Below are 23,731 nucleotides of genomic sequence, written 5' to 3'. Positions count from 1 at the left end.
GGACTTTGAATAACACTACCTAAAACACACCACTAGATGGCAGAAGCACCCAATGAGCGGATGGCCTCTGCTCTGTCCACAGCCCCAAATCAGGCCTTTCTGGCCCTGGACTGATGACCCGCTGGCCCCAGTCCAGCATCTTGAAAAACCTCAGAGCACAGGAGGGAGGGGGCAGGACTTGGAAGCCTGAAGCCTCAGTTTCAACCCCTACCACTACCATGTGTCAGAAATGAGCAGTGTCTAGCTCTCTTTAGTAATTAATTAGCTAATAAATAATCTTAAAAATATACTAACTTTGGTGGTAGGTGTGGTGTGGAACTGTATGCTGTAATTGCAATCTTGTAAAATACTGCTAACACGAAGACAGATAGATAAACAGATTTATTTTATTTTATTTATTTATTTATTTATTTATTTTTGCCTCCAGGGTTATTGCTGGGGCTCGGTGCCTGCACTACGAATCCACTGCTCCTGGAGGCCCTCTTTTCCCCCTTTTTGTTGCCCTTGTTGTTTAACATTGTTATTATTATCATTGTCATTGCTGTTGTTGTTGTTGGATAGGACAGAGAAAAATGGAGAGAGGAGGGGAAGACAAGAGAGGGGGAGAGAAAGACAGACACCTGCAGACCTGCTTCACCACCTGTGAAGCGACTCCTCTGCAGGCGGGGAGCGGGGGGGGGGGGGGGGGGGGGCTCGAACCCGGATCCTTCCACCTCCGGTTTTTGCACTTCATACCATGTGTGCTTAACCCGCTGCTCTACCACCCCGAACCCTAGATTATTTTTTTAAAGTGATCCAGGAGATGGTATAATGGATAAAATGTTGTACTCTCTAACATAAGATCTAAAGTTCAATCCCCAGCATTGTATGTGATGCTAGAGTGATGCTCTGGCGGTTGTGTGTGCGTGTCTCTCTCTCCCTCTCCCTCTCTCTTTACTTAAAAAAAAAACTCATTTATTTATGTAGTATTTATTAAAAACAGAGAAAAATAAAAGAGGGGGAAGAAATCATTGGAGAGAGAAACACCTGAAGCACTGCCTCGCTGCTCTTGAGGCTTTACACCTACAACTGTGACCTGGGGCTTGAACTTGGATTCTTCTACACTCGATCATGTGTCCTCTACCAGATGCATCACTGCCTGGAGTATCTCTCTTTCCCTCCTCTTATTCTCTCTCTCTCTCTCTTTCTCTCTCACACAAAAAGTAGACAGTGTACCAATGAAAAAGAATGAATCTTTATAACTGCAGGTGCATAGTGACTTATGAACTATTTTTGCATATATGTAAAATTTTCTACTATACTACTTTTATTGTAAGCAAAGTGTTCCAAAAATAAACAAATAAATTAGAGTAGGGGCCAGGTGGTGGTGCACCTTGTTAAACTCAAGGACCTGAGTTCATGCTCCCAGTCCCCACCTGCAAGGGGGAAGCTTCATGAGTGGTGAAGCAGGGCTGCAGGTGGCTCTCTGTCTCTCTGTCTCTCTCCCTCTCTGTCTCCCCTTTTCTCAATTTCTCTCTGCTTCTATCCAATAATAAATAAAAATAATTTCAAAAATAATTAAAAAGAAGAAAACATAGGAGTGTTCCAAGCAGTCTGGGAAACATGGGGTTGAGTTAGGGTAGGGGATCATCATGAAGTGTGGTAATTCAAAAGAGTAGCAGTAAATGACCAGAGGAGAGCTTTGAACCCAGGAGGGCCCAGAGGAGGCTAAGGGAAGTGAGGTTACTAAGACAAGGTAGATTAGCTAAGGGATAGTAGGCAGGAAGCATATTCCAGACAAGAATGCCTTATGCGCAGACTCAGAGAGGCTCTCGATGGTATACTACTTTCTACAAACTGTGATTAAAGTAACCAGTTGAACCCAGTTGAACACATTACCATAAGCAAGAACCTGGGTGCCAGACCCCAGTTCCCACCTATGGGGTGGGGGAGGGGAGCTTCCCATCAATGAATCAGTCCTCCAATGATCTCTCTCCCTCTCTTCCTTTCTCAATTTCTATCTGTCCTATCAAATAAATACATATGAAAAAAAAGTAACCAATTCATCTTGGTTTGCTTGGATCTGCTGATAGCACTGGAAGTTTCATGTCCCAGTAAACTTGTTTGTCACTCCTGATAACCCATGATGCCATGTGTGCTGGCCAGTGAGGGGAGCTGGGCCAAGGGGAGGAGTAGTAGCAACCAGGCACTTGCACAGAGACCCAGAAGACATGGTCCCTGCCGTGCCAACCCTACTTCCTTCCCCTTTCATGCCATCACCTCCCCTGTTCCCACAACATCTGGAACTGCGGTTCAAGGACCAAGATGGTTTTTCAGATCTCCTACTCTGTCCTGCTATGGAGGTGCTTGAGGGCAGCACAGAAAATAAGTGCCCTCCACACTTTCCCCTGGGCCTCAAATCTTGCCTGTGTGTATACACATGCACTCATATGTATGTGACTATGTATATATCTTAGGAACATGCTCTATAAGTATGCACAGATACATCAGTCTCTTGTTGTGTGCACCTTCTTATTTAATCCTCACAAAAACTCTCTGACGAAAACCACATCCTGGGAAGTGAGGCAGTGAATAGAACAGTGGACTTCCATGCATGAGGTCCTGAGTTTGATCTCCGGCCATATATATATATATACACTCTCTTTCCCTCATTAAAACATAAATCTTTTTTAGACTTCCTAGCTTCCTCCCACATGAAGACCTCTAATTTCATCTGCTCTATTCCTAATTTTGTGTTCATATTTATTAAACAAGTTGTCCTGCTATACATCTTACCGCCTTTCAGCCACCAAGTTGCAGATGCTACTATGATGCTATCCTGACTTCCCTGGGCAGACGACCTCACCAGTGTGTCCCAAAGCTTCAGCTCTCTGGAGCCCTACCCCATATGAAAAGACAGAAACAGGCTGGGAGTAGGAATTGACCTGCCTATGTCCAGCTCAGTGGAAAAGCAATTACAGAAGCCAGACCTTCCTCCTTCTACACCCCATAAAGAATTTTGGTCCACACTCCCAGAGAGATAAAAGCTAGGGAAGCTCTCAAAGGAGGAGCTGGGACACAGAACTCTGGTGGTGGGAACTGTATGGAATTGTATCCTTGTTATCTCAGTAATTAATCTTGTTAATTGATATTAAGGCTTTGAGAAGATAAGCATTTATCCAAGACCAAATGTAAAGACTGTAATGCCCTTCTTGTGCCTAGCTCAACAGGTGGGGAGGAATACGTGAAATAGTGCACATGAAATACTGAGACTAGAGCCCGACATGGAGTAAGTGCTAGATAAGATGGCTATTTCTCTACCACACAGACACACCCTGCACAGGGTAGGAGAAATCACAAAGGGTTGAACTGGGGGGGAGGGGGATCATTATTTGCATTGCAAACAAATTCCTCCCAGTGTTCTCCAGGACACAGGTCACTTGGTTTAACAAACTGATTTGAGGACAAAGGCAGTGCAAGCAACATCCTCTCAAACCCTCAAAGCTGAATTCCCTGGGATGCTCATCTGTCACTCAGCAGGAGCCTCTAGGGGCAGGCAGCCCAGTGCCAACCTGGCCTTCACAGCTTCTCTGCCTTCTCATACCTTAGCCTCTGCAGAACCTTCCCAGGCCGAGAAATTTCCTGTTCAGAAATAAAGACAAAAGCCGGGAGTCAGGAGGTAGCACAGCGAGTTAAGTGCACTTGGCACAAAGCATAAAGCACAAGGATCCCGGTTCGAGCCCGCGGCTCCCCACCTGCAAGGGACTCGCTTCACAGGCAATGAAACAGGTCTGCAGGTGTCTATCTTTGTCTCCCCCCTCTGTCTTCCCCTCTTCTCTGCATTTCTCTCTGTCCTATCCAATAATAACTACAACAATAAAACAACAAAGGCAACAAAAGGTAATAAATAAATATTTTTTAAAAAGAAAGAAAGAAAGAAAGACAAAAGTCACTGAGGTAACTCACCAAGTAGGATGTGTGTCTGTGTTGTCATGAGAAAGTCCATGTTTGAGTCCTGGGACCACATAGAAGTGGTACCAAGACACAAAGAAAAGCTTCAATGTGGTGATACTGCACTTCATCTCCATTTTTTTAACTAGTGATTTAATACTAATTTACAAAATTACAAGGTAACAGGGGTATAATTTCTCAGTGTTCCCACCACCAGAGTTCTCTGTCCCCATTCCCTCCACTGTAAGTCACAGCCATTCTCTCAAGGTTGCAGATAGGGGTTAACTATTATTTATACAACTACCTGTCTATATTTGTATGTGTTTGCCCTTTTTTCCTCCATGGTGCCATCCTCTCTTTCTTTCCAAGTCACATCTATACCCATTGCTACTTCAGAATGTCCTCTCTCTCTCCAAATCCTAATGAAGTTCAGAGCCCTCTGGTCATCTTCCCCCTGTTGTCTCTTCCCCCTTTGGGAATGTGGACCGAAATTCTTTATGGGGTGTCAAAGGTGGGGGTCTGGCTTCTGTAATTGCTCCTCTGCAGGACATAGCCATTGACAGGTGGATCCATATGCCCAGCCTGTTTCTATCTTTCCCTGGTGAGGTAGGGCTCTGGAGAGGTGGGGTTCCAGGACACATTAGTGAGGTCATCTGCCCAGGGAAGTCAGGATCACCCTCATCTCTGTATCTCTCTGTTGCTCTGTCTGAATGAAAAAGTAGCCCTGGGAGCAGTGAAATCACACATACATGAGCCCCTGGATCCAGAAAATAAAGAATCCTACTCCTCCCATGGCCATTAGCTTTGCAGGATCACTCCTGGGACAGCCTCCCCACAGAACCCAGAAGGGGCTTCCCCATAATGTCCTGTGAGAAGGTGCAAAACCCTGCCTTCACCCCATGAAGGAAGAGAAAGCCTTCTGGGCTCACTGTGGAGGAGGGCGGGGCCAGCCTGAGTCTATAACTTAAAGGCAGCTTTGTTGATCTGAGCTGCCCTGCAGCATCTCAAGAATGGACTCTTCAGTGCCTCATACGCAGCTTCTCTGAGTACAATTTGCATCATTATCTCATGACCAGAGCAGCAGCCATGATAATCAGCAAAGGTAGAGAAGCAAGAGGGAGTAGAGTGAAGTCTGGCCCTGAGCTGGGGTGGGGCCCTGTGTACTTGTCTTACCTTCTGCTGTGGGTGGGCCTGGCATCTTACTATGCACTGGCCCCCCACCCCCACCCCATGGTCAGTGGGAAGTCCCCAGAAGGATCCCTGCCTTGTCAGAACCAAGGGTGTGAACTCAGTCTGCACATGCTCACCCTAACACCCAGAACAAATAGGTCCCATCAGATCTCACTGTCAAGGCCCACATAGGACAAGAGAGCCTAATCTAGGAGGCACCAGCCCTTGGCTATCTGATCACCATCACCAAGGTCAACACCACCAGAAACTGGGTGGTCTGATATCTGAACATAGCTTTGGAGAAGCAGGCCTGCCTGGGCACTGACCTAATGCACATCCCCAATCAAACTCGAAGACAGGCCTGAGAGAGGTCTCATTAATTTTGTATGAGATTCCTCTCAGAGTGGCTGAGCAGAGCTGAGACAAAGCCACATTCTGCATCCTGTGCCAGCAGCCCGCAAAGGGTTAACCCATTAGCCCATATCCTGGTGAGCTCATTCCCCCCTCCCCTTGCTGGAGGCTGCTCGGTGGCTGGGATTCTCTGTACACCAGGCTACTGGATGGGGCCAGGGAAGCTCTCTCTGACTGGGATGAAGTACTTGAACTGAAGCTCTCTGCCAGATTCCTCCCTGTGCAAGCCGTGTGGCTCCCAGCCCCCCACCCCCCAGCCTCCCTCAGGACATAGGACACGAAGAAAGTAAGTAAGATGGGGAGAGGAGGGTCTAAGCCCTCTGCCCTTCCTTTCACTTCCCTGGAAAAACAACTGGCTTTCACTTTGCTTTAGAGTGTGCTGAATCTCTGTACTGGAGTTGCAGGGGGAGAGTGAATGACACAGGGCAGTGGGGAGGGGAGCTGTGCCTTGGGAACCAGTGAATGAAGCCCCATGGTGCTGGACCCGACTGCCCTGTGTCATTGTGACAGGGCAGTGGCAAGGGAGGCAAGAGGCTGCCCCTGCCGTCCACCTGCTCCAGCCCTGTGTGTTCAGTCTCTAGTCTACACCCTTGACAGCTGTTGGGAGGAATGACGAGGCAGGAGACACACTCCCCAAACTGGACAGAGGCTGGGGCAGAAAAAAGTCGGATAACCAAGTGCAAAGCTACCCCCAGGTCCCAGACTGCTTGGGTGTGAGCTCATCCCCAGACTGTGACCCTAGACATCCCATATCAGACCTCGGGGCTAACCAACCTTTCCCTGGGCAGGTGTACCAGGTGCCTAGGACAGGTGCCAGGAAGACAAGGGGCAGCTTACTGGCTGGGACATACCTCATCCCAGGAAGGGGAGGAAAAAAAAAGGCAGGCCCACAGAAACAGGGGCAAAATCACAGCTCAATACAGCAAACAGATGCCATGGGGGCGTGCCTTCAAGTAAATGCCAACACCACTCCTTGAGCTGTTTTTCCAGCTCGTTACTGGGAAACTCCTGGACTGAGGCACTAGCTGGGCCACAGACTTGAAGAGAGAGAGGAGCAGCATTCTCTGGACTGAGTGTGACCTTTGGGGAACTTCCCTTCCTAGAAGTGCTATAAGCAGGTGACTGATAGGTGGCCATGCTATGGTGTCAGAAACGTCCTGGCCTCTCCTTTATCAGGTTCAGCCACAGGGCCCCACTCACCTTATCAGAAGGACAGTCGTCACCAACTGAAAGTCTCCTTCAGGAGGACCAGTGGTTGGCATCAACAGCAGGCTGGGGGCATTGGTGGTACTCCACTGGACAGAGCGAGACACACATTTCTCCAGGGAGAGCAAATGCATGCTCAGAGGTTTTACAGAAACAGTCTAGTCTGTCATTTCTGACACTTGGATTTTGCGGATTCCCAATGGTAGACCCTGTCCCGTCAGGACCCAGCCTCCCCACTGAGATTATGTCTGTCCTCTCTCTCCCCCCTTGAGCCCTTGCAATTCCCAAAATAGCCCAGCTCCTATCAAGGACGAGAACCTAAGCAAGGGGCAGATAACTCCAGGCCCAACCACTGCAGGGCCTCTTATAATATCAGGGTTGTCAGATGTGTTACAAGGATGCCAGTTACATTTGAATTTCTGACAAACAACAGGTAACTTTGGGGATTAAGTATGTCTCTGGATATCTGGAGTACTATCATACTAAGAAAAAAAAGTCTCATTGTTCACCGCAATTCAAATTCAGCTAGACATCTTGTCTTATTTACTAAAGCAGGTGACATTTGCTGAGGGTCCAGGTGCAGATGTGCAGCTGTCAGGGTGACAGGATGCCAGGAAAGAGGTAGTGAAGAAAAGAGAGAGGGGAAGAGAGGGCTCTGTCTTTGAAAAAGCAAGGTGCAAAAGGCTGGGACTTGGACTTGGGCAGATCTGAGTCTCAGCGTCCTGAATATAAAATGGGATTAACAGTAGCACTACTTTAGTTGAACTGAGTGCATGAAAAGTTACAATCCAGGTGGAGAGAGTGTCATGGAGGTAGTAGGTGTTTCATGCTGCCTGTGGATGGTGGTGGTGGTGACTTTGTGTCCACTCCGTCACTGGGTCCTTGTTGCTCTCCTGGTCCTGCTCAAATGTTCAAAGAAAATTAAAACTATCCTAAATGCTATCCAGGAGGTGACATAGTAAATATAGGTTTGGACTCTCCATTATCAGGTCCAGAGGTATTGCAAGTGCCAGAGTGATGCTCTGATTCCCTCTTTTTTCTTCTCTCTCTTTCATTAATAAATAAATTAATCTTTAATTTAATAAAGACACTTTAGGGGGCTGGACAGTTATACATCTGGTAGAGCACACACATTACAGTGCACAAGGATCTGGTTCATATCTGCAAGTGAGATGCTTCCCTGAGTGGCAAAGCAGCACCAAAATGCTCTCTCTCTCTCTCTCTTTCTCTCTCTCTTTCCCCCCTCTCTTCTTTTAATATATATATTAATTTTTTTTTGAAATTGTGTAAATCTTCCTTTATAAATTTTTATTTATTTATTTGTTGGATAGGGACAGACAGAAATTGAGAGAGGAAGGGGGTGATAGAGAAGAAGAGAGACAGAGAGACACCTGCAGCCCTGCTTCACCACTCCTGAAGCTTTCCTCCTGCAGGTGGGGACCGGGGGCTTGAACGCGGGTCTTTGCACATTGTAACATGTGCGCTCAACCAGGTGCACCACCTGTTCTCCATCTCTCTCTCTCTCTCATCCTCTCTCTCTCTTTCTTCTTTATTGCCCTTCACTCTCAATTTCTCTGTCTTTATTTTAAAAGAAAACACTTCAAAGGTGAAGAAAGGCAGATTCTGAATTCAGCTGCTGGAGTTAGCTGCTCCCCCTTCAATCCTAGCTCACTACTCACTGGCTAAGCCCTGTTGGACAAGTCACTTAGTCTCTCTGATCGTCAGTTCCCTCATCCACAAAATGAAGTGATAACTGCACCTTCTTCAGCAACTTAGAAACATTTCATGAGGCAATGAATATCAAGTCCTCAGCATGGTTCTTAGACACAATGAATCCAACAAATAAAAAAAAAATACTGTTATTGTATGAAAAGTGTTGACCTTCCCAGGACCGGGCTATGATATACCTGGTTGAGAACATGTGTTGTAATATTCAAGGACCCAGGTTCAAGCCCCCCCAGTTCTCATCTGCAGGGGGAAAGCTTCACAATCAGTAAAACAGGGTTATAGGTATCTCTCTGTCTCTCTTTGTCTCTACCCCCTCCCCTCTGGATTTCTGTCTCTATCCAATAAATAAATAAAATACAAAAAAAATTTTTTTTTAAATGTTGACCTTTCCTAAGCTCACTGCTTGTTTATTCTGTGTTGGAGACTTAACAGCTAGCCAGAAGTAGACACCAAGTACTGACACCCAGTACTGCTCACTGGAAACCAAGGAGAGCAGAGGAGGAGAGGCAGCTTTCAGGTTCCAGCTTGCTTCTCACAGCTGCTTCTCCTTAGCTAATCCCATCCCACCACCCTTGTTCTAAGATCAGAAGGTCTCAGGGACAACGACTGGGTATGAAGGAACAGGAATCATGACTTATGCCTACAAAGCTGGTTGTGTTTCTTCTATCCCACTTAGAACCCCCAAGGAGAAATGGAAAAACAGATTGGTAGCGTATTCTCTCCTTTACAAACTCCCTACAAAGTTGGCTCCTTCCTTTCCTGCCACACTTCCCCTGTTTCATTTTAATCACTGAACAAATATTTGCTGATTCCTAAGACACATCAAAGTGCTGAGCTATTGCTGGAGAAAGTACAAAGTCAAGGAAGCTCTAGCTTCAGCCCCTCATCAGTCTGGCAGGGGAGGAAGAACTTCCAGGCTTCCTGTCTCCTGTGTACAATGGGATAGCTAACCTCCTCCAGGGCAATAGTTGACTTATTTTGTTGTAACTGCTGGTCCCATTACGTGGTGCACATTCAGACACTTGGGAAGCCGCTGGAGGAAAAATAGTGTGATCCTTCTGGGCTTGGCCACTCACTATGGCTCTCCAACTAGCATCATCTATCATTTATACCCTCCACCAAACTAGATGTTGAGGAAATGACTCTGCTTTCATTTGAGATGTCCCTTCACCTCATTATTGGGACCGCTGAGAGAATCCATATCCTAACCATGCAGTTAGGCCGCCTCATGCTCTGTGGAAAGAGACACTGTCTTAATCACGTTTATAACTCCATGTCCATCCATCAGAAGGCAAGAAGGAAAGACCTGGTCTATTCCTAATGTGTACATTCTATAGGTTAATCAAATCCAGTCTTTGCTCTATCCAGGAACCCCTGGAAGCTTGTTTTTCTTTAAAGGATGTTATTATTTTCAGAGATGAAATGATCTATCTCTTTTTGTTTTGTTTATAAATATATATATATTTTTTTTTTTTTTGGTATTATCTTTATTGGATAGAGACAGCCAGAAATCGAGATGGAAGGGGGTGATAGAGAAGGAGGGACACCTGCAACCCTAATTTACCACTTGTGAAGCTTTCCCTCTGCAGGTGGTGACCAGGGACTCAAACCCAAGTCGTTGTGCATTATAACATGTGCGCTCAACCGGGTGTGCTACCACCTGGCCCAGAGATGATCTATCTCTTATCTCCAAGTACCAATCTCTTCAAGAAGCATCCTGTATTCTCTTCCATGTGCTCTACTTCACAGAATCATTCTTTCCTTTAAGAGCCAGGCAACCCCCTTACCTCACAGATTAACCTCTGTTATCTTTGCTGTTTTGGGGGCCACTGTTCCCTTTCCTCTTCTGGAATAACGTGTTTCCTAGCCACAACTCTGCCCTAGAACTCATGGGTTACCATATGGTTTCAACCATTATCAACATTCTGTGATTCCTGGATTAATTATACCTTCACCCTGACCTAATCAGTTATCATTAATAAGGTTTTTTTCAAGCAAAGATCCAGGTTCGAGCCTCTGCTCCCCAATTGCAGGGAGCATGCTTCACAAGCAAAGAAGCAGGTCTGCAGGTGTCTATCTTTCTCTCCCTCTATCTCCTTATTCTCTCTCAATTTCTCACTATCCTATCTAATAAAAATTGGGAAGAGTAGCCATGGTAGACAGCATAATGGTTATTCAAAAAGAGACTCTCAGCCTGAGGCTTCAAAGTTCCAGGTTCAATCCCCTGCACCACTATAAGCCAGGGCTGGTGAATACTCTGGTTAAAAAAAAAAAAAATGGGAAGGAAAAAAAAAAAGAAGAAGAAATGGCCTTTGGGAGTGATGGATTCATAGTGTAGGCTTAGAGCCCTAGCAACAAACCTGGTAGCAGAAAAAAGAAAAAAAAATTTTCCCTACCCTTATCCATGTGTTATAGTATAGTTTGCATGCATAGACCTGTACAGATTTTGATGTTCAATGTTGACAAATTAATTTTTTTCATTAACCCACAATATCATGAGATACATTTCCATCTACTCCAGAAACTCCCAATGACTTCCATCCCACTATTTTGAATTTTGTCACCTTAGATTAGGTCTTGGAAGGTTCTAGCATATCACATAGATAGACACATACAATATGTATAGGTGACTTCTTTCGCCTAGTGTATCTCTGAGATTTATCCACTCAATGTACACATTGCGTATTTATATATATATATATATGAATATATATACTGTATACATACATATACATAAGAATATGTACTGTATCTATCTGAAACTAGTTCCCTATTGTTGAACAGTAGTATTCCATGTGTGAACACACACTTTATTTATGTTTTCTTCTCTTCTCAGAGTTTGAGTTTCCTTGTTTGGACTACTCTCAGTAAAGCTGCTGGTAGTATACTTATATCCTTAATAGACATAGTTTTGATTTATCTTGGATTAATAAATATCGAAGAGTAGAATTCTTTTTTCTTTTTTCTTTTTTCTGTTATTGCTGGGGTATGGTGCTAGCACTGCAAATCCACTGCTCCTGGAGGTCATTTTTCCCCCCATTTTTGTTGCCCTTGTTGCTCTTGTTGTTATTATTGTTATTGATGTCATTGTTGTTGGATAGGACAGAGAGAAATCAAGAGAGGAGGGGAAGACAGAGAGGGGGGAGAGAAAGACAGACACCTGCAGACCTGCTTCACAGGGCGGGGGGGGGGGGTGGCCTTGAACCAGGATCCATACGCCGGTCTTTGTGCTTCATGCCATGTGCACTTAACCCACTGCACTACCCATCTGACCCCCTTCTTTTTAAAATTTTATTGGTGATTTAATATTTATTTACAAAATGACAAGACAACGGGGGTACAACTCCACACCATTCCCACCAGCAGAGTTCTGAATCCCTAACCCCTCCATTGGAGGGTACCGGCACTCCTCATAAGGTTGCAGATAAGGGTTAACTATTATTTCTACAACTATCTGTGCTTATTTGCCCCCACCCCCGCCTTTTTCCCCCTGTGGTCCCATCTTCTCTTCCTTTCCAGATCACACATACACCTATTACTACATCTAAATGTTCCTCCCTTTTTCCTCTTCTCTCTCTGGGTCTTGATGGAACTAGAGTTCAGAGCCCTCTGGTCATCTTCCCCCTATCATTTCTCCCCTACTGGGAGTATGGACCAAAATTCTTTTGGGGGTGCACAAGGTGGGAGTTCTGGCTTCTGTAATTGCTTCTCTGCTGGACATGGGTGTTGACAGGTTGATCCATACCCCTAGGCTGTTAGAGTAGAACTCATTCTATTTTTCTTGAGCAAATGAATACAGTCATGTATTGAGTTATGTCCAAGATGCATTCTAAGAAATGTGTTGTTAGGTAACTTTGTTATTGTGCAAACATCATAGACTTACTGTATAAACCTAGGCTGTACAGCCTACTAACTATATACTTAGACTACCTGGTGGAACCAATTGGAGTCACTGCCCTATCTGCACAGTCATTAAGTAATTTCTGACTGTGGTTAGGAATGTAACTGCTTGCTCAAAGGGTAGGTGTATGTTTAACTTTGCAAGACACGAAAAAAATCTGGCCAGAAAAATAGCTCACATGGATAGAGTAATTGCATAGAGTCATACGCATGATCCAAGCCGTAGCCTGTTCCTCACAACAATGAATGAAGCTTTGGTACTGTGGTCTCTTTTGTCCTGTCGAAAGAAAAAGAAAGAAAGGAAGGAAGGAAGGAAGGAAGGAAGGAAGGAAGGAAGGAAGGGAGGAAGGAAGGAAGGAAGGGAGACAGAGAAAAAGAAAGGAAGGAAGGAAAGGAAGGGAGAAAGGAAAAAAAGCTATCAAATCTTTTTTCCACGGTGATTATGCTTTTTTATATTCCCACAAGCATGTGTGAGAGCTCTAGTTATTTAACATTTTCTCCAACATTTAATATTGTGAAACTTAAAAATTTTTTTAACCTTGGGGGCCAGGTGGTGGAGCACTGAGTTAAGCACACATAATTCCAAGTGCAAGGACCCACTCAAGGATCCTGGTTTGAGTCCCTGGCTCCCTCCCCACCTGCAGGGGAGTCGCTTGGCAAGTGGTGAAGCAGGTCTGCAGATGTCTTTCTCTCCCCCTCTCTGTCTTCCCCTCCTCTCTCCATTTCTCTTTGTCCTGTTCAATAAAAATAGCTGCCAAGGACAGTGGATTCGCAGAGCAGGCACCCAGCCCCAGTGATAAGCCTGGAGGAAAAAAAAATTAAAGACAGAGAGAGATCTGGAGAGACGGTATAATGATTATGCAAAAGAGAAAGGTTACTTTTGTTTTCCTCCAGGATTATCGCTGGGCTGGGTGCCTGCACTATGAATCCACTGCTCTTGGAGGCCATTTTATCCCCATTTTTGTTGCCCTTGTTGCCCTAGTTTTGGTCATTAAAGGTATTGTTATTATTGCTGCTGCTGTCGTTGGACAGGACAAAGAGAAATCGGAAGACAGAGAAGGGAAAGAAAGGTCACCACTTGTGATGCAACCCCCCCCCCCCCCCAGGGTGGAGAGCCGAGGGCTTGAACTGAGATCCTTATGGTTTTTTTTCTCTTTTCTATTTAAAAATGTAGGCACAAGTAGATTAAGTTCTAGTGATGACAAAAGTTAAAAAAAAAAAAAAAGCTGTATAGTTTTAGCTTTTATGATCAGGTTATAACCTTGGTCTAATTCAAATTACTGTTATTTTTTTTTTCCAGGGTTATAGCTGGGGCTTGGTGCCTGTACCAGGAATCCACTGATGCTGTGGCCATTTTTTATTAATTTTTTTGGTTAGGATAGAGAGAAACTGAGAGGGGAGGGGAAGATAGGGAGAGAGACAGAAAGATACTTGCAGACCTACTTCACAACTTGTGAAGTGACGCCACCCCCCTCCTGCAGGTGGGGAGCCTGAGGCTCAAACTGGGATCCTTGCGCGGGTCCTTGTACTTCGTACTATGTGCACCACCACCCAGCCCCCTGGTATTTATTTATTTATTCATTCATTTTTTTAATGAAGTGAGGCTCACGCTTGTTTGCCCCCAACCCCCATTTTCATGTGAATATTTATTTGTTGCAGCAACTTTTGCTGAAACAACTTTCTTTTTCCCTATAGAATTTTACCATTTGTCAAAAATCAATTGCCCTCAGTCTTTGGCTAGCTGGGCTGGTTGCTAGAGATGGTGATCTGGAACTTGAAAATCTGACTTCCAGAGGCTTCTGTTTCCTAACTATAGATCAAGGCCTGACTTCCTCGGCAGTGGGTGAAATCTCTAAGTCAAGAGTTCTATTTTTATACAGAGTCTGTCTGACCCCTGGTTATCTCTACAGTCAATCTTATTTATTATAAACATTGCATGCATACAAAAATATGGTGGTGATATAGTAAGAACCCAACAAAAGGGACCAGGTGGTGGCACACCTGGTTGAGCACACATGCTATAATGTGCAAGGACACAGGTTCAAGCCCCCGATCGCCATGTGCGGGGGGGGGGGATCTTCTAAAGTGGTAAAGCTGGGCTGTAGGTAACTTTCTCTCTCTCTCTCTCTCTCTCTCTCTCTACCTCCCTCTTCCTTCTTGACTTCTCTCTATTCTATTCAATAAATAAAAAATAATAAAATTTTTAAAAAGAATTTAAAGGGAGAGTTCACATCCTGGAACAGGATGGCAGAGGACCTAGTGGGGGTTGTATTGTTGTGTGGAAAACTGAGAAATGTTATGCATGTACAAACTATTGTATTTACTGTCGACTATAAAAAAAAAGAATTTAAAAAAGAATCAAATGAAAAGGACACATTGAATTTAGTTATATCTATTAATTATCAGAACAACCCCCTCGTAACACCCCAAATTCACTATCCATGTGTGGGGTTGCCATCTTTTCCTTCGGGGGTCTCTCAGGTCAGTACCCTTCATGGCACCACCAGCAGCCTATACCTCCTTCTTTGTCTCTACTCACTAAACCTGCTTCCCGGGATTCCAAGCACAGCCTGCAGGAGGGATGGTCTCTTCTTCCTTTCTCTAATCGCTATCCTGAGGGATGGGGCAGTATTCAAATCTGTGGTTAGTTCAGGAAGCCTGGTACTTCCTGGCACCATCTGCCTTCACTGCCTCCTCCACAGGCCCAGCCTTGGTTCCTGCCCACCTCTGAGTGTTAGGAAACTAATGAAAGGCATAGAAGGCCAGATGTCTAAAGTCACAGTGTCAGCATTTATTCCCTTCTGAGGGAGACTCTGTTCTATGCCTTTGTCTTCATTTCTGACAGCTACTGACAATACTTGAATAGCTGGGCAAAGGGAGTTACTGCTTCCTGTCTCAGCCTCTACCTTGTCTATGTATTAACGTTGCTCTCCTTTCTGATTACTCATTACTAGGTTTAAAGCCCATATTACTGGAAAATGACATTATTTAGAGATAGTTATCTTGCTAACAACTACCACAACCCCTATTCCAAATAAGATCACATTCTGAGGTTGTAGGTGAACAATTCAATCTACTCTTTGAGGTAAGGACCCTCTGAGATATAAAAAAGAATTCTTCCCTCTAAAACTTAGCCCAAACCTAAAAAAATGCTGCTTCTTACTGGCACAGCCCCCCAATTCACCGTTCCCCTTATAGAGCTGTGGCACTGGGCCAAGTCCTGTGAGTACCTGCCAAGCATCAGGCAGGGTGAGCTGGGACACTGTTGGGGTAGAAGGTGAGTAATTGCAGTCTTTGTTTGGAGACAATTTGTAAGTTTAGACAGAGCAAAAGGTCAGCCTGGAGCAGCAGCTCACCACCATATTGATCTTACCCCCTGGAGATACTTGGTATTGTTTGCCTCCATTTTTGTTTATCAAGATGAGAGGTATGGGAAGATGTGTTACTGGCATCTGCTGAGAAGAGTATTGAGATGTTATTCAATATCCCACGATATGCAGGATAGGTCCCGATAACCAAGAGCCACCAGGTTCTATGGGTCAACAGAGCCACTGTTCAAAACTCTGGCACATGAGGGGAAAAAAGAGGCATTTGTAGAACTTTAATAAAATGCTATAATATCCCAACTGTCCCTGAGTTGGCCATTTTCTTTCTTTCTTTCCTTTGTTTTTTAAGGTTAACCTTTTTTTAAAATTAGTAATTTAATACTGATTTACACAATTACTGGATAACAGGGGCACAATTCCACACCATTCCCACCACCAGAGTTCTGGATCCCCAGTCCCTCCAGTGTAAACTACAGCAGTTCCCCCCTAAGGTTGCAGATATGGGTGAACTATTACTTCTGTAACTATCTGTGTATATTTTAATGTAATTCCCCATTTAAAAAAAGTTCTTTATTTATAAAATGGAAACACTGACAAGACCATAGGATAAGAGGGGTATAATTCCCACCACCAGAGCTCCATATCACATCCCCTCCCTTGCCCATTTTTTAAGGTCCCATCTTCTCTTCCTTCCCAAGTCACACCTACACCTATTACTACATCCAAATGTCCCTCTCTTTTTCCTCTTCTCTCTCTGGATCCTGATGGAATTGGAGTGCAGAGCCCTCTGGTCATCTTCCCCTACTATTTCTCCCCTGCTGACTGTATGGATCAAAATTATTTTGGGGATGCAGAAGGTAAGAGTTCTGGCTTCTGTAAGTGCTTCTCCAGTAACATGGATGTTGGCTTGACAGGCTGATCCATACCCCAGCCTGTTTCTACCTTTCTTTAATGGGGCAGGGCTCTGGAGAGGTGAAGTTCTGGGAAGCATTGATGAGATTGTCTGGAGTTGGCCATTTTTGAAACCCCAGATTCTCAAAAGTCAGGTTTGATTCATCACCTATATAGATGCATCTAAAATATCTTTGTAAACCTCTCATCTCAACTTAATTGTATAGATAAAATAAAAGGGACCCAGAAAGAAAGTAATTATAATAAGAACGGGCTATTTCTTGAACATCTATAATGCCTCACACAATGAGGTTAATGTTTTATAGTCCTTGATAAGCATGACACATTCATAAGATAAGTACTTTATTGTCCTTATTTTATATATGAGGCTCAAAGAGGTCAATTCACCAGCTCAAGATCTCACATGTTACAGGAGGTAAACTGGTATCAAATAGCAGTTTCTCTAATATTGAAGAAGTGAATTTTTCCACAATAGGTATACACTATAAATGATGAGTTTAGTGACTTACTGGAAGTGTGGAAAAAAGCAATTTCCTTGTTTGTTTTTTACATTTTCTTAAAAAAATTAACTTTATTTATTTATTGGATAGAGACAACCAGAAATTAAGAAGGAAGGGGGTTGTAGAGAAGGGAGAGAGATAGATACCTGTCACACTGCTTTACCACTCACAAAGCTTTCCCTCTGCAGGTGGAAAATGGAGGCTTGAACCCAGGTCCTTGCACATTGCAACATGTGCACTCAACCAGGTGCACCACCACCCTGCCCTGAAAAGCTATTCCATGTATAGTATTTACTCTACAGTATGAACTGCTACCCCTTTTCTGTTTATAGTTGCTCTAGCTTCCTGCCTGTTAAGAGAGAGGAAGAAAAAGAAAAGAGGAGGAGAAAGAGAAAGAAGAAGAAGGACAAACAGGAGAAGGAAAATACAGAAGAAAACAGCTTATCTTTCTGTCACTAACTAGAAAATAAAGTTCTACCTTCCTACTCACTCTCCCAGGGACCCATTTCTCCTAAGTTAACTAAATAAATCATTGCCATTCTTTGAAATTTCATGAGTCATTACAATAGATAGATGATAGGTAGGTAAGTAGGTAGGCAGGTAGCTAGGCAGACAGACATGTACACTGGATAACCAAGTTTTTGCCCAGGCAAGCAAACATATCCACAAAACCATTAGTCATCTTCCACTATGGTCATTTCATAAGATGAACAATATACCAATGCCAATAAAAGAAGTAAGAGCTTAAGTTTAGAGTAAAAGAAGTGCTTTAACTTGAATAAGTATTTATATTTGTAACAGTGTTCTATGTCTTCAGTAGTGAATCAATGAATAATTAGCAATGTCATTCTATGTTCAGTGAGCGGTTACTTTATTACAGGATGAAGCCCCAAAGTTGAAGAGTATTCAAAACTCATCAGGACCAAATACAGTCTAGTGCAAGAAACTTTGAGTTCAAAGACCAAGCCCTGAATCTCAATATAGTCACACATAAAGTGGATTGAGGAGAAGGTCCTTTGGCCCTACTCCTGGATCTCTCGTGGACCTCAACCTCTGTCCTTGTAAAACAGACATAAATTAACAAATCAATGTCCTCCTCAAAAGAACATGTCTTAGGTGTTTTTTTCAGGTTCATTTGGTCCATACTTCTCTCTCTCAGTGCTGGGAAATACAGCCCCCTAGGACTGGCCATTTTTCCAGTTGCATACTTCCTGTTTATAACATGTGGCCACCTAACACCTAGATGACAGCTCCTGTGGGAGCAAGTTCTTTTCACTCTTGCAGATTCTTCTCTAGCAGGACTGACAATCACTGTGCTCTACTTCTCCATCACCACATCTCCAGTATCTGGGTAATAAAGATTTCTTTCTTGGGCCCTTAATGCAAAGAACAGAAATGGTTGTCCAAAAGGAAAAAAAAAATCCCACTGAGGATGGAAAAGTACACACTTATGAAAGGTGAAAGAATAAACAGACTTCTGAACTAGGATTTTATAACATGCTCTACATTTCTTTTCCATAGGGCCAACCACAGGTGAATAGATCACTAAAAAAAAAAAAAAAAAAAAAAAAAGACTGTTTGGGTTATACAAATACACCACAGGAGTGATTGAAAGGGAAGTGAGCACATTTGTCAGATTTTTCAAGTCTCTGAAAGTAGAAATTCAATATCCTCCCTCTAGATGAATATATGAATGTGAATATTTGCATTCTATAAGTAAGGACATTTTGCAGTTTTTTTTTCTCCTTGAAAAAATGAGAGGAATTTATGACTGCTTGTTGTAGAAATTGGAAGTGGCTTGCTTTTGAAAGGGTGGGAAAACTGGTCCATTGGATCAGAACTGGGCTGCTGGGAGAAATTCATTGTTCAGGGAAGTTATTTTTCCATTAACATTGTAGGAGGCTGTCAAAATAGCTCAGTTGTGTAGTGTGGGGCTTTATCATGTTTGCAACCCAGCTTCAAGCCTGACCCCCAGGGAAACTTTGGTGCTGTGGTATCTCTCTCTCTCTGTCTCTATGTTAGAAAATTAATTAATTAATTACCATTGTAGAAAATGTTGAAAGAAAAGGACTTTTCTATTTATAGAAGGAACGCAGTAGAAGTTTTCCGAATATTGGGATTTAAGAGTCATTGGCATATATATATTTATATATATAGACAGAGAGAAGGGGACAGAACCAAAGTGGTGATGGTCAGACTTGAACCTGGGGTTGCACATGTGGCAAAGCAGAATGTTAGCTAAGTGTGTCAGTCTGACAACCCAGAAACCATCCACATTATCCTAAGCTGTAATGGACTAATAACATGGTATCCAAAAAATGCCCCCTCCCATATCTGGGGCTAACTATCTCTATTTGAAGGGAGACCCATTAAGAAGATGAACAGCCAGGCTTCTCAAAAACTCTCCGGAAAGAACGCTCTCCCATCCCAAGTCAAAGGAAGAAATGTGGGATTCGGGAGTCAGGCAGTAGCACAGAGTGTTAAGCACTTGTGGCACAAAGCGCAAGGACCAGCATAAACATCCTGGTTTGAGCCCCTGCAGGTGGGGAGCCACTTCACAGGCGGTGAAGCTGGTCTGCAGGTGTCTGTCTTTCTCTCCCCCTCTCTGTCTTCCCCTCCTCTCTCCATTTCTTTCTGTCCTATCCAACAACAACTACAACAATAACAACAATAATAACTACAACAATAAAACAACAAGGACAACAAAAGGGAATAAATAAATAACTTAAAATTAAAAAAATGTGGGATTCCTGGGTTGGGAAGTGTGCGTGTTTGTGTGTGTGTGTGTGTGTGTAAAATCCTTTGGTTTCTCACTTTCTTGTAACTCTTATAGGTAGCAGGTGCCTTGCCCTGAGGAGCCATGGCTATGGAAGCTCTCCCCAAGGCCCTGGAAGTTGATGAGAAGTCTCCAGAGTCCAAAGACCTATTGCCTAGCCAGACTGCCAGCTCCCTGTGTACCAGTTCCAGAAGTGAGTCTGTCTGGACCACCACTCCCAGGAGTAACTGGGAAATCTACCGCAAGCCCATAGTTATCATGTCTGTGGGTGGTGCCATCCTGCTGTTCGGAGTGGTTATCACCTGCTTGGTCTATAGTGATGTTATTCAAGGCATGAGCTGTAAAGTCCTTAAGATGGTAGGCCCTGCCTTTCTGTCGCTGGGACTCATGATGCTGGTGTGTGGCCTGGTGTGGGTGCCCATCATCAAAAAGAAACAGAAGCAGAGACAGAAGTCAAATTTCTTCCAGAACCTCAAGAACTTCTTCCTGAATTGCTGAGGGCAGTTTCACCTACTACTTTCCTTACCACTCTGCCACTTCACCCAGAAGGATGACGGATCATCAACATGTGATATCTCCATCTCCTTGGTTGTGAAGATTGACATTAAACTGCTCCAGGCAAGGCCTCTTCCTGGCACTGTGGGAGAACTCAGGTTCTACCTTCTGTGCAGCCAGAAGTGTTTCTAGATTCACCTCAGCTAGACTGACGATTTCTTTCCATCCTGGAAATGCCCATACGTTCTTTATCTCTTATTTTCTGCTCAAGCACCTGAACATCATTCATCCAACTCTCTGCTGAGCATGATGAGAAAGTCATTTGGGCTAGGCTATGCCCCAGGAAGGCCTTACTGTTTACCTGACTGCCTGAGCAAGTGTTCTTACTTGTACCCTTCTAGAACATTGGCCAACCAACATAGACCCTTCATAGAAGGTTGAGAAGGCAGGGTTCTGACCTACCTGGATCACCAGCCTCAGTTCCCTTGATTGAGAAAGATACTCACTTGCTTATCCAGAATCAAGACAAGCCACAAGTATCAAACATTCCAAAGAGCAGTATGCAACTTGGGGAAATCAATTCTCAAAGGACCTATCTCCTCGCCTTCTCCATGTGGTCCTAGGAGTCATCCAGCTAAAGATGTTTAATTCTCAGTTACACCTTATTTCCACCAGAAACAGTGCCACCCCACCTCAGTCTTCTAACCACCTCTAAACTCTGCCCTCTGAACTTGCCATTTTTCTAAAGACAAGTGTACATTGCCTTACTTCCTTTTTCCCCCCACCCCCTCCTCTAGAAAATCAGAATGAAGGGCAGCAGAATGATGCTTTAAGATTGCCTTTCTTTCATATCGAACCAGCCAAGAAGATCTACATCTACAATTGAATAGACTGTAGGTTTCCAGAAATGGAATTGTTTTTAGAAAATTCTGACTTCCTCTCTCCCTGTCTGTCTCCATGCACCACAAGTAGACATGCACTGGGCTTCCTGCTCTGGGCTGGCTCCTAGGATCCTATCAAGATAGACCTGGTCCCAAAGTGAGAGATTGGGCCAAGCCAACAAAAGATTAAAAGACCCTGTGCTGAGTACTGGGTTGGGTGGTTGGTGTGGTAACACAGAGGAAACCTCTATCTCTAGTTTGGGAGAGAGCAGAAAGGTTTCTACGAGCTGTGGCATCCAAAGAGAACAAAGGGAAAGATGAGAGAGAACTAGCAAAGGGAGAGAAGGAAAAGCATCTTGGGCAGCAAGGAGCTGCCTGTGTAAAAAGTGGGAGTGGAGAAAAGAAGGTAGAATGTGATAAAATGAGGAAACGGTACTGCAATTTTCCTAGTCCCCCTAGATTAACTTGCTTTGATTTCTTAGTGTAGTATCTCCAGGTGCACAACATAGGTGACTCCAGGGTCTATGGCAGAAAGTAAAAGACCATGCCACCGGACAGAGAACATAGTGGCATGGATGCTCCCAAAGGCTGGAGCTTCTAATAGCAACCAGAGACCCTCCGGTGAAAGAACAGCAGGTGTTCCTGTGAGAGAGCTAGCCAGAAGGCCTTAGGCCAGGCCAGAGGTCCTTCTGATAATGAGGTGTGAAACTAATTGCATTGTCAGGGGTTGACTCCTTTTACTCCCAGCCTTCTGGCCTCCCTAGTCACCATGGCAACCTTTCTCTCTATAGTCCTCTGGGTAATCCCATCCTCCACAGTGGTTCCACATACAGAGTCAGGCATGTGTTTCTTCCCTTTACATGATGGGGAGTTTCATAGAGCAGGAATCTGTATCATTTAGACACCCCTTGCCTCACGCACCTAAAAGGTCAGAGTGCAGAGAGCCTGTGACCCTGAGCTTCTCCCATAGTGTGTCAATTGGACACTGAGTCCACTTCCTCTAACCCCAAAGTCTCCTGCACACAAGTAGGCAGGACCAATTGGGTGATGGTGGGGGGCAGTGTTGAAAACATTATGTCACTGTCGTTCCAGTGTCTTGTATGACAGGGCTAGAAGCTCACTTTCTGGCTTTTCAGACATGAATATTGAGTTAGTATTGACCCCAAGATCTCACTTTCACATCCCTTGATGCAAAAACAGAAGGAGGAAGCAGCTCAGGCAACAAGGAACTGTCCTGAGTGCCAGTGGAGTGGACTCCCATCTAGTTCACCAACAACTCTTACTTTCTGAGTCCAAGTCCATCTACCCCAAAGCATATATTCTGGATACAGCTGCAGTAGGAAGGTTCCAGTGGGTGCTAGCTTCTAGAAGTAGATCTTAGTGGATGGAGGGAGGCTTAAGGACAACCATGACCCTAAAGGGCATCCCAGTTCTAGACTCACTTTGCAGTCTCCAATGGTACTTGCCCATAGTCTATATGCCTCTATGACATTTTGCAACAAAAACATGAGAAAAAAAATTACAAGCATCATTTATCTTGTACTGGCACCAGCCTCCTCCCGCCATACGAGAGAAGGCCAGAAACATTCCAGTGTCACACCAAGGCAACACATCATTAGGACTTTGCCACAGGATGCCTGAGGTATCATTGTGACTGATCAGTGACTGCAGCACCGCTCAGATACCACAGGTCTGAAAAAAGTATTGACACATTCTCCTTTCATGCCCCTGGATTAGAGGACAGAACCAGCTTCTACGTTTGGCCAACTAGACTCTGTTATCCCACTTGTAGCTAATATGAGTTTGGTTTCATCTGAGACCGAAAGGAATTGATAGAACATGGAATCACATTCTGCTCAATGCTGTCTTCACTCTGCTCCATCAGGAATTCCATGGTTGACTTCAGTGATTTAGTCCTTTACAGTGACCCCTTGCCTTCACCACGTGTCCCTCCCTCCTGTGCTGCCTGAGGAGAAAGGAACAGTATGGTTTTGAATATTTATTTATTTATTTATTTTATTTCATTTTTACCAGAACACTGCTCATCTCTGGTTTCTGGTGGTACTGGAAATTGAATCTGGGACCCTTGGTGCCTCAGGCATGAAAGGCTTTTTGCATAACCATTATGCTATCTCTCTCAGCCCACCGTATGGTTTTAGTGACTGGTTCACTGGATGCTTCATAGGAGCTGGTGACTTTAAGATTCTCATGAGGTAGAGAGAACAGAAGCTCTGACTCTTTTGTTTGTTTGTTTTTCATCCCACTATTGAGACCAAATAAGATATAAGGGAAAATAACTTTCCTCAATGAATCAGTGATCTGAATGAGGTAGATATCCATCTCAAGATCAGTCAGTCAGTTTTCCCACGGACCAAACAGGACCAGCAGCAGAGGCAGGGAATCTAGGACCTTTGTGGTCTCATTCTCACTGCAAGCCCTCCATCCTCCTTACCCCTGGTTCAGCCTCTTCTGCTTCTTTGCATCTCATATCTAAAT

At 44.2% G+C, this 23,731-nt stretch overlaps 1 protein-coding gene across 1 annotated transcript; it reads left to right on the top strand.

The window, feature by feature from the left end:
- The first annotated feature begins 5,637 nt into the window (after positions 1-5,637).
- PIRT (phosphoinositide interacting regulator of transient receptor potential channels) lies at positions 5,638-21,165 on the top strand. Its single transcript, XM_060204429.1, has 2 exons — positions 5,638-5,797; positions 19,917-21,165. The coding sequence occupies exon 2, from the start codon at positions 19,944-19,946 to the stop codon at positions 20,355-20,357; it is 414 nt and encodes a 137-aa protein (XP_060060412.1). The 5' UTR covers positions 5,638-5,797; positions 19,917-19,943; the 3' UTR covers positions 20,358-21,165.
- Positions 21,166-23,731: the final 2,566 nt, after the last annotated feature.

The sequence above is a fragment of the Erinaceus europaeus genome, chromosome 12 (genome assembly GCF_950295315.1).
Source record: "Erinaceus europaeus chromosome 12, mEriEur2.1, whole genome shotgun sequence".
Taxonomy (NCBI): domain Eukaryota; kingdom Metazoa; phylum Chordata; class Mammalia; order Eulipotyphla; family Erinaceidae; genus Erinaceus; species Erinaceus europaeus.
The sequence above is the reverse complement of the archived record's forward strand: the minus strand, read 5'-3'. Positions and strand labels throughout refer to the sequence as shown.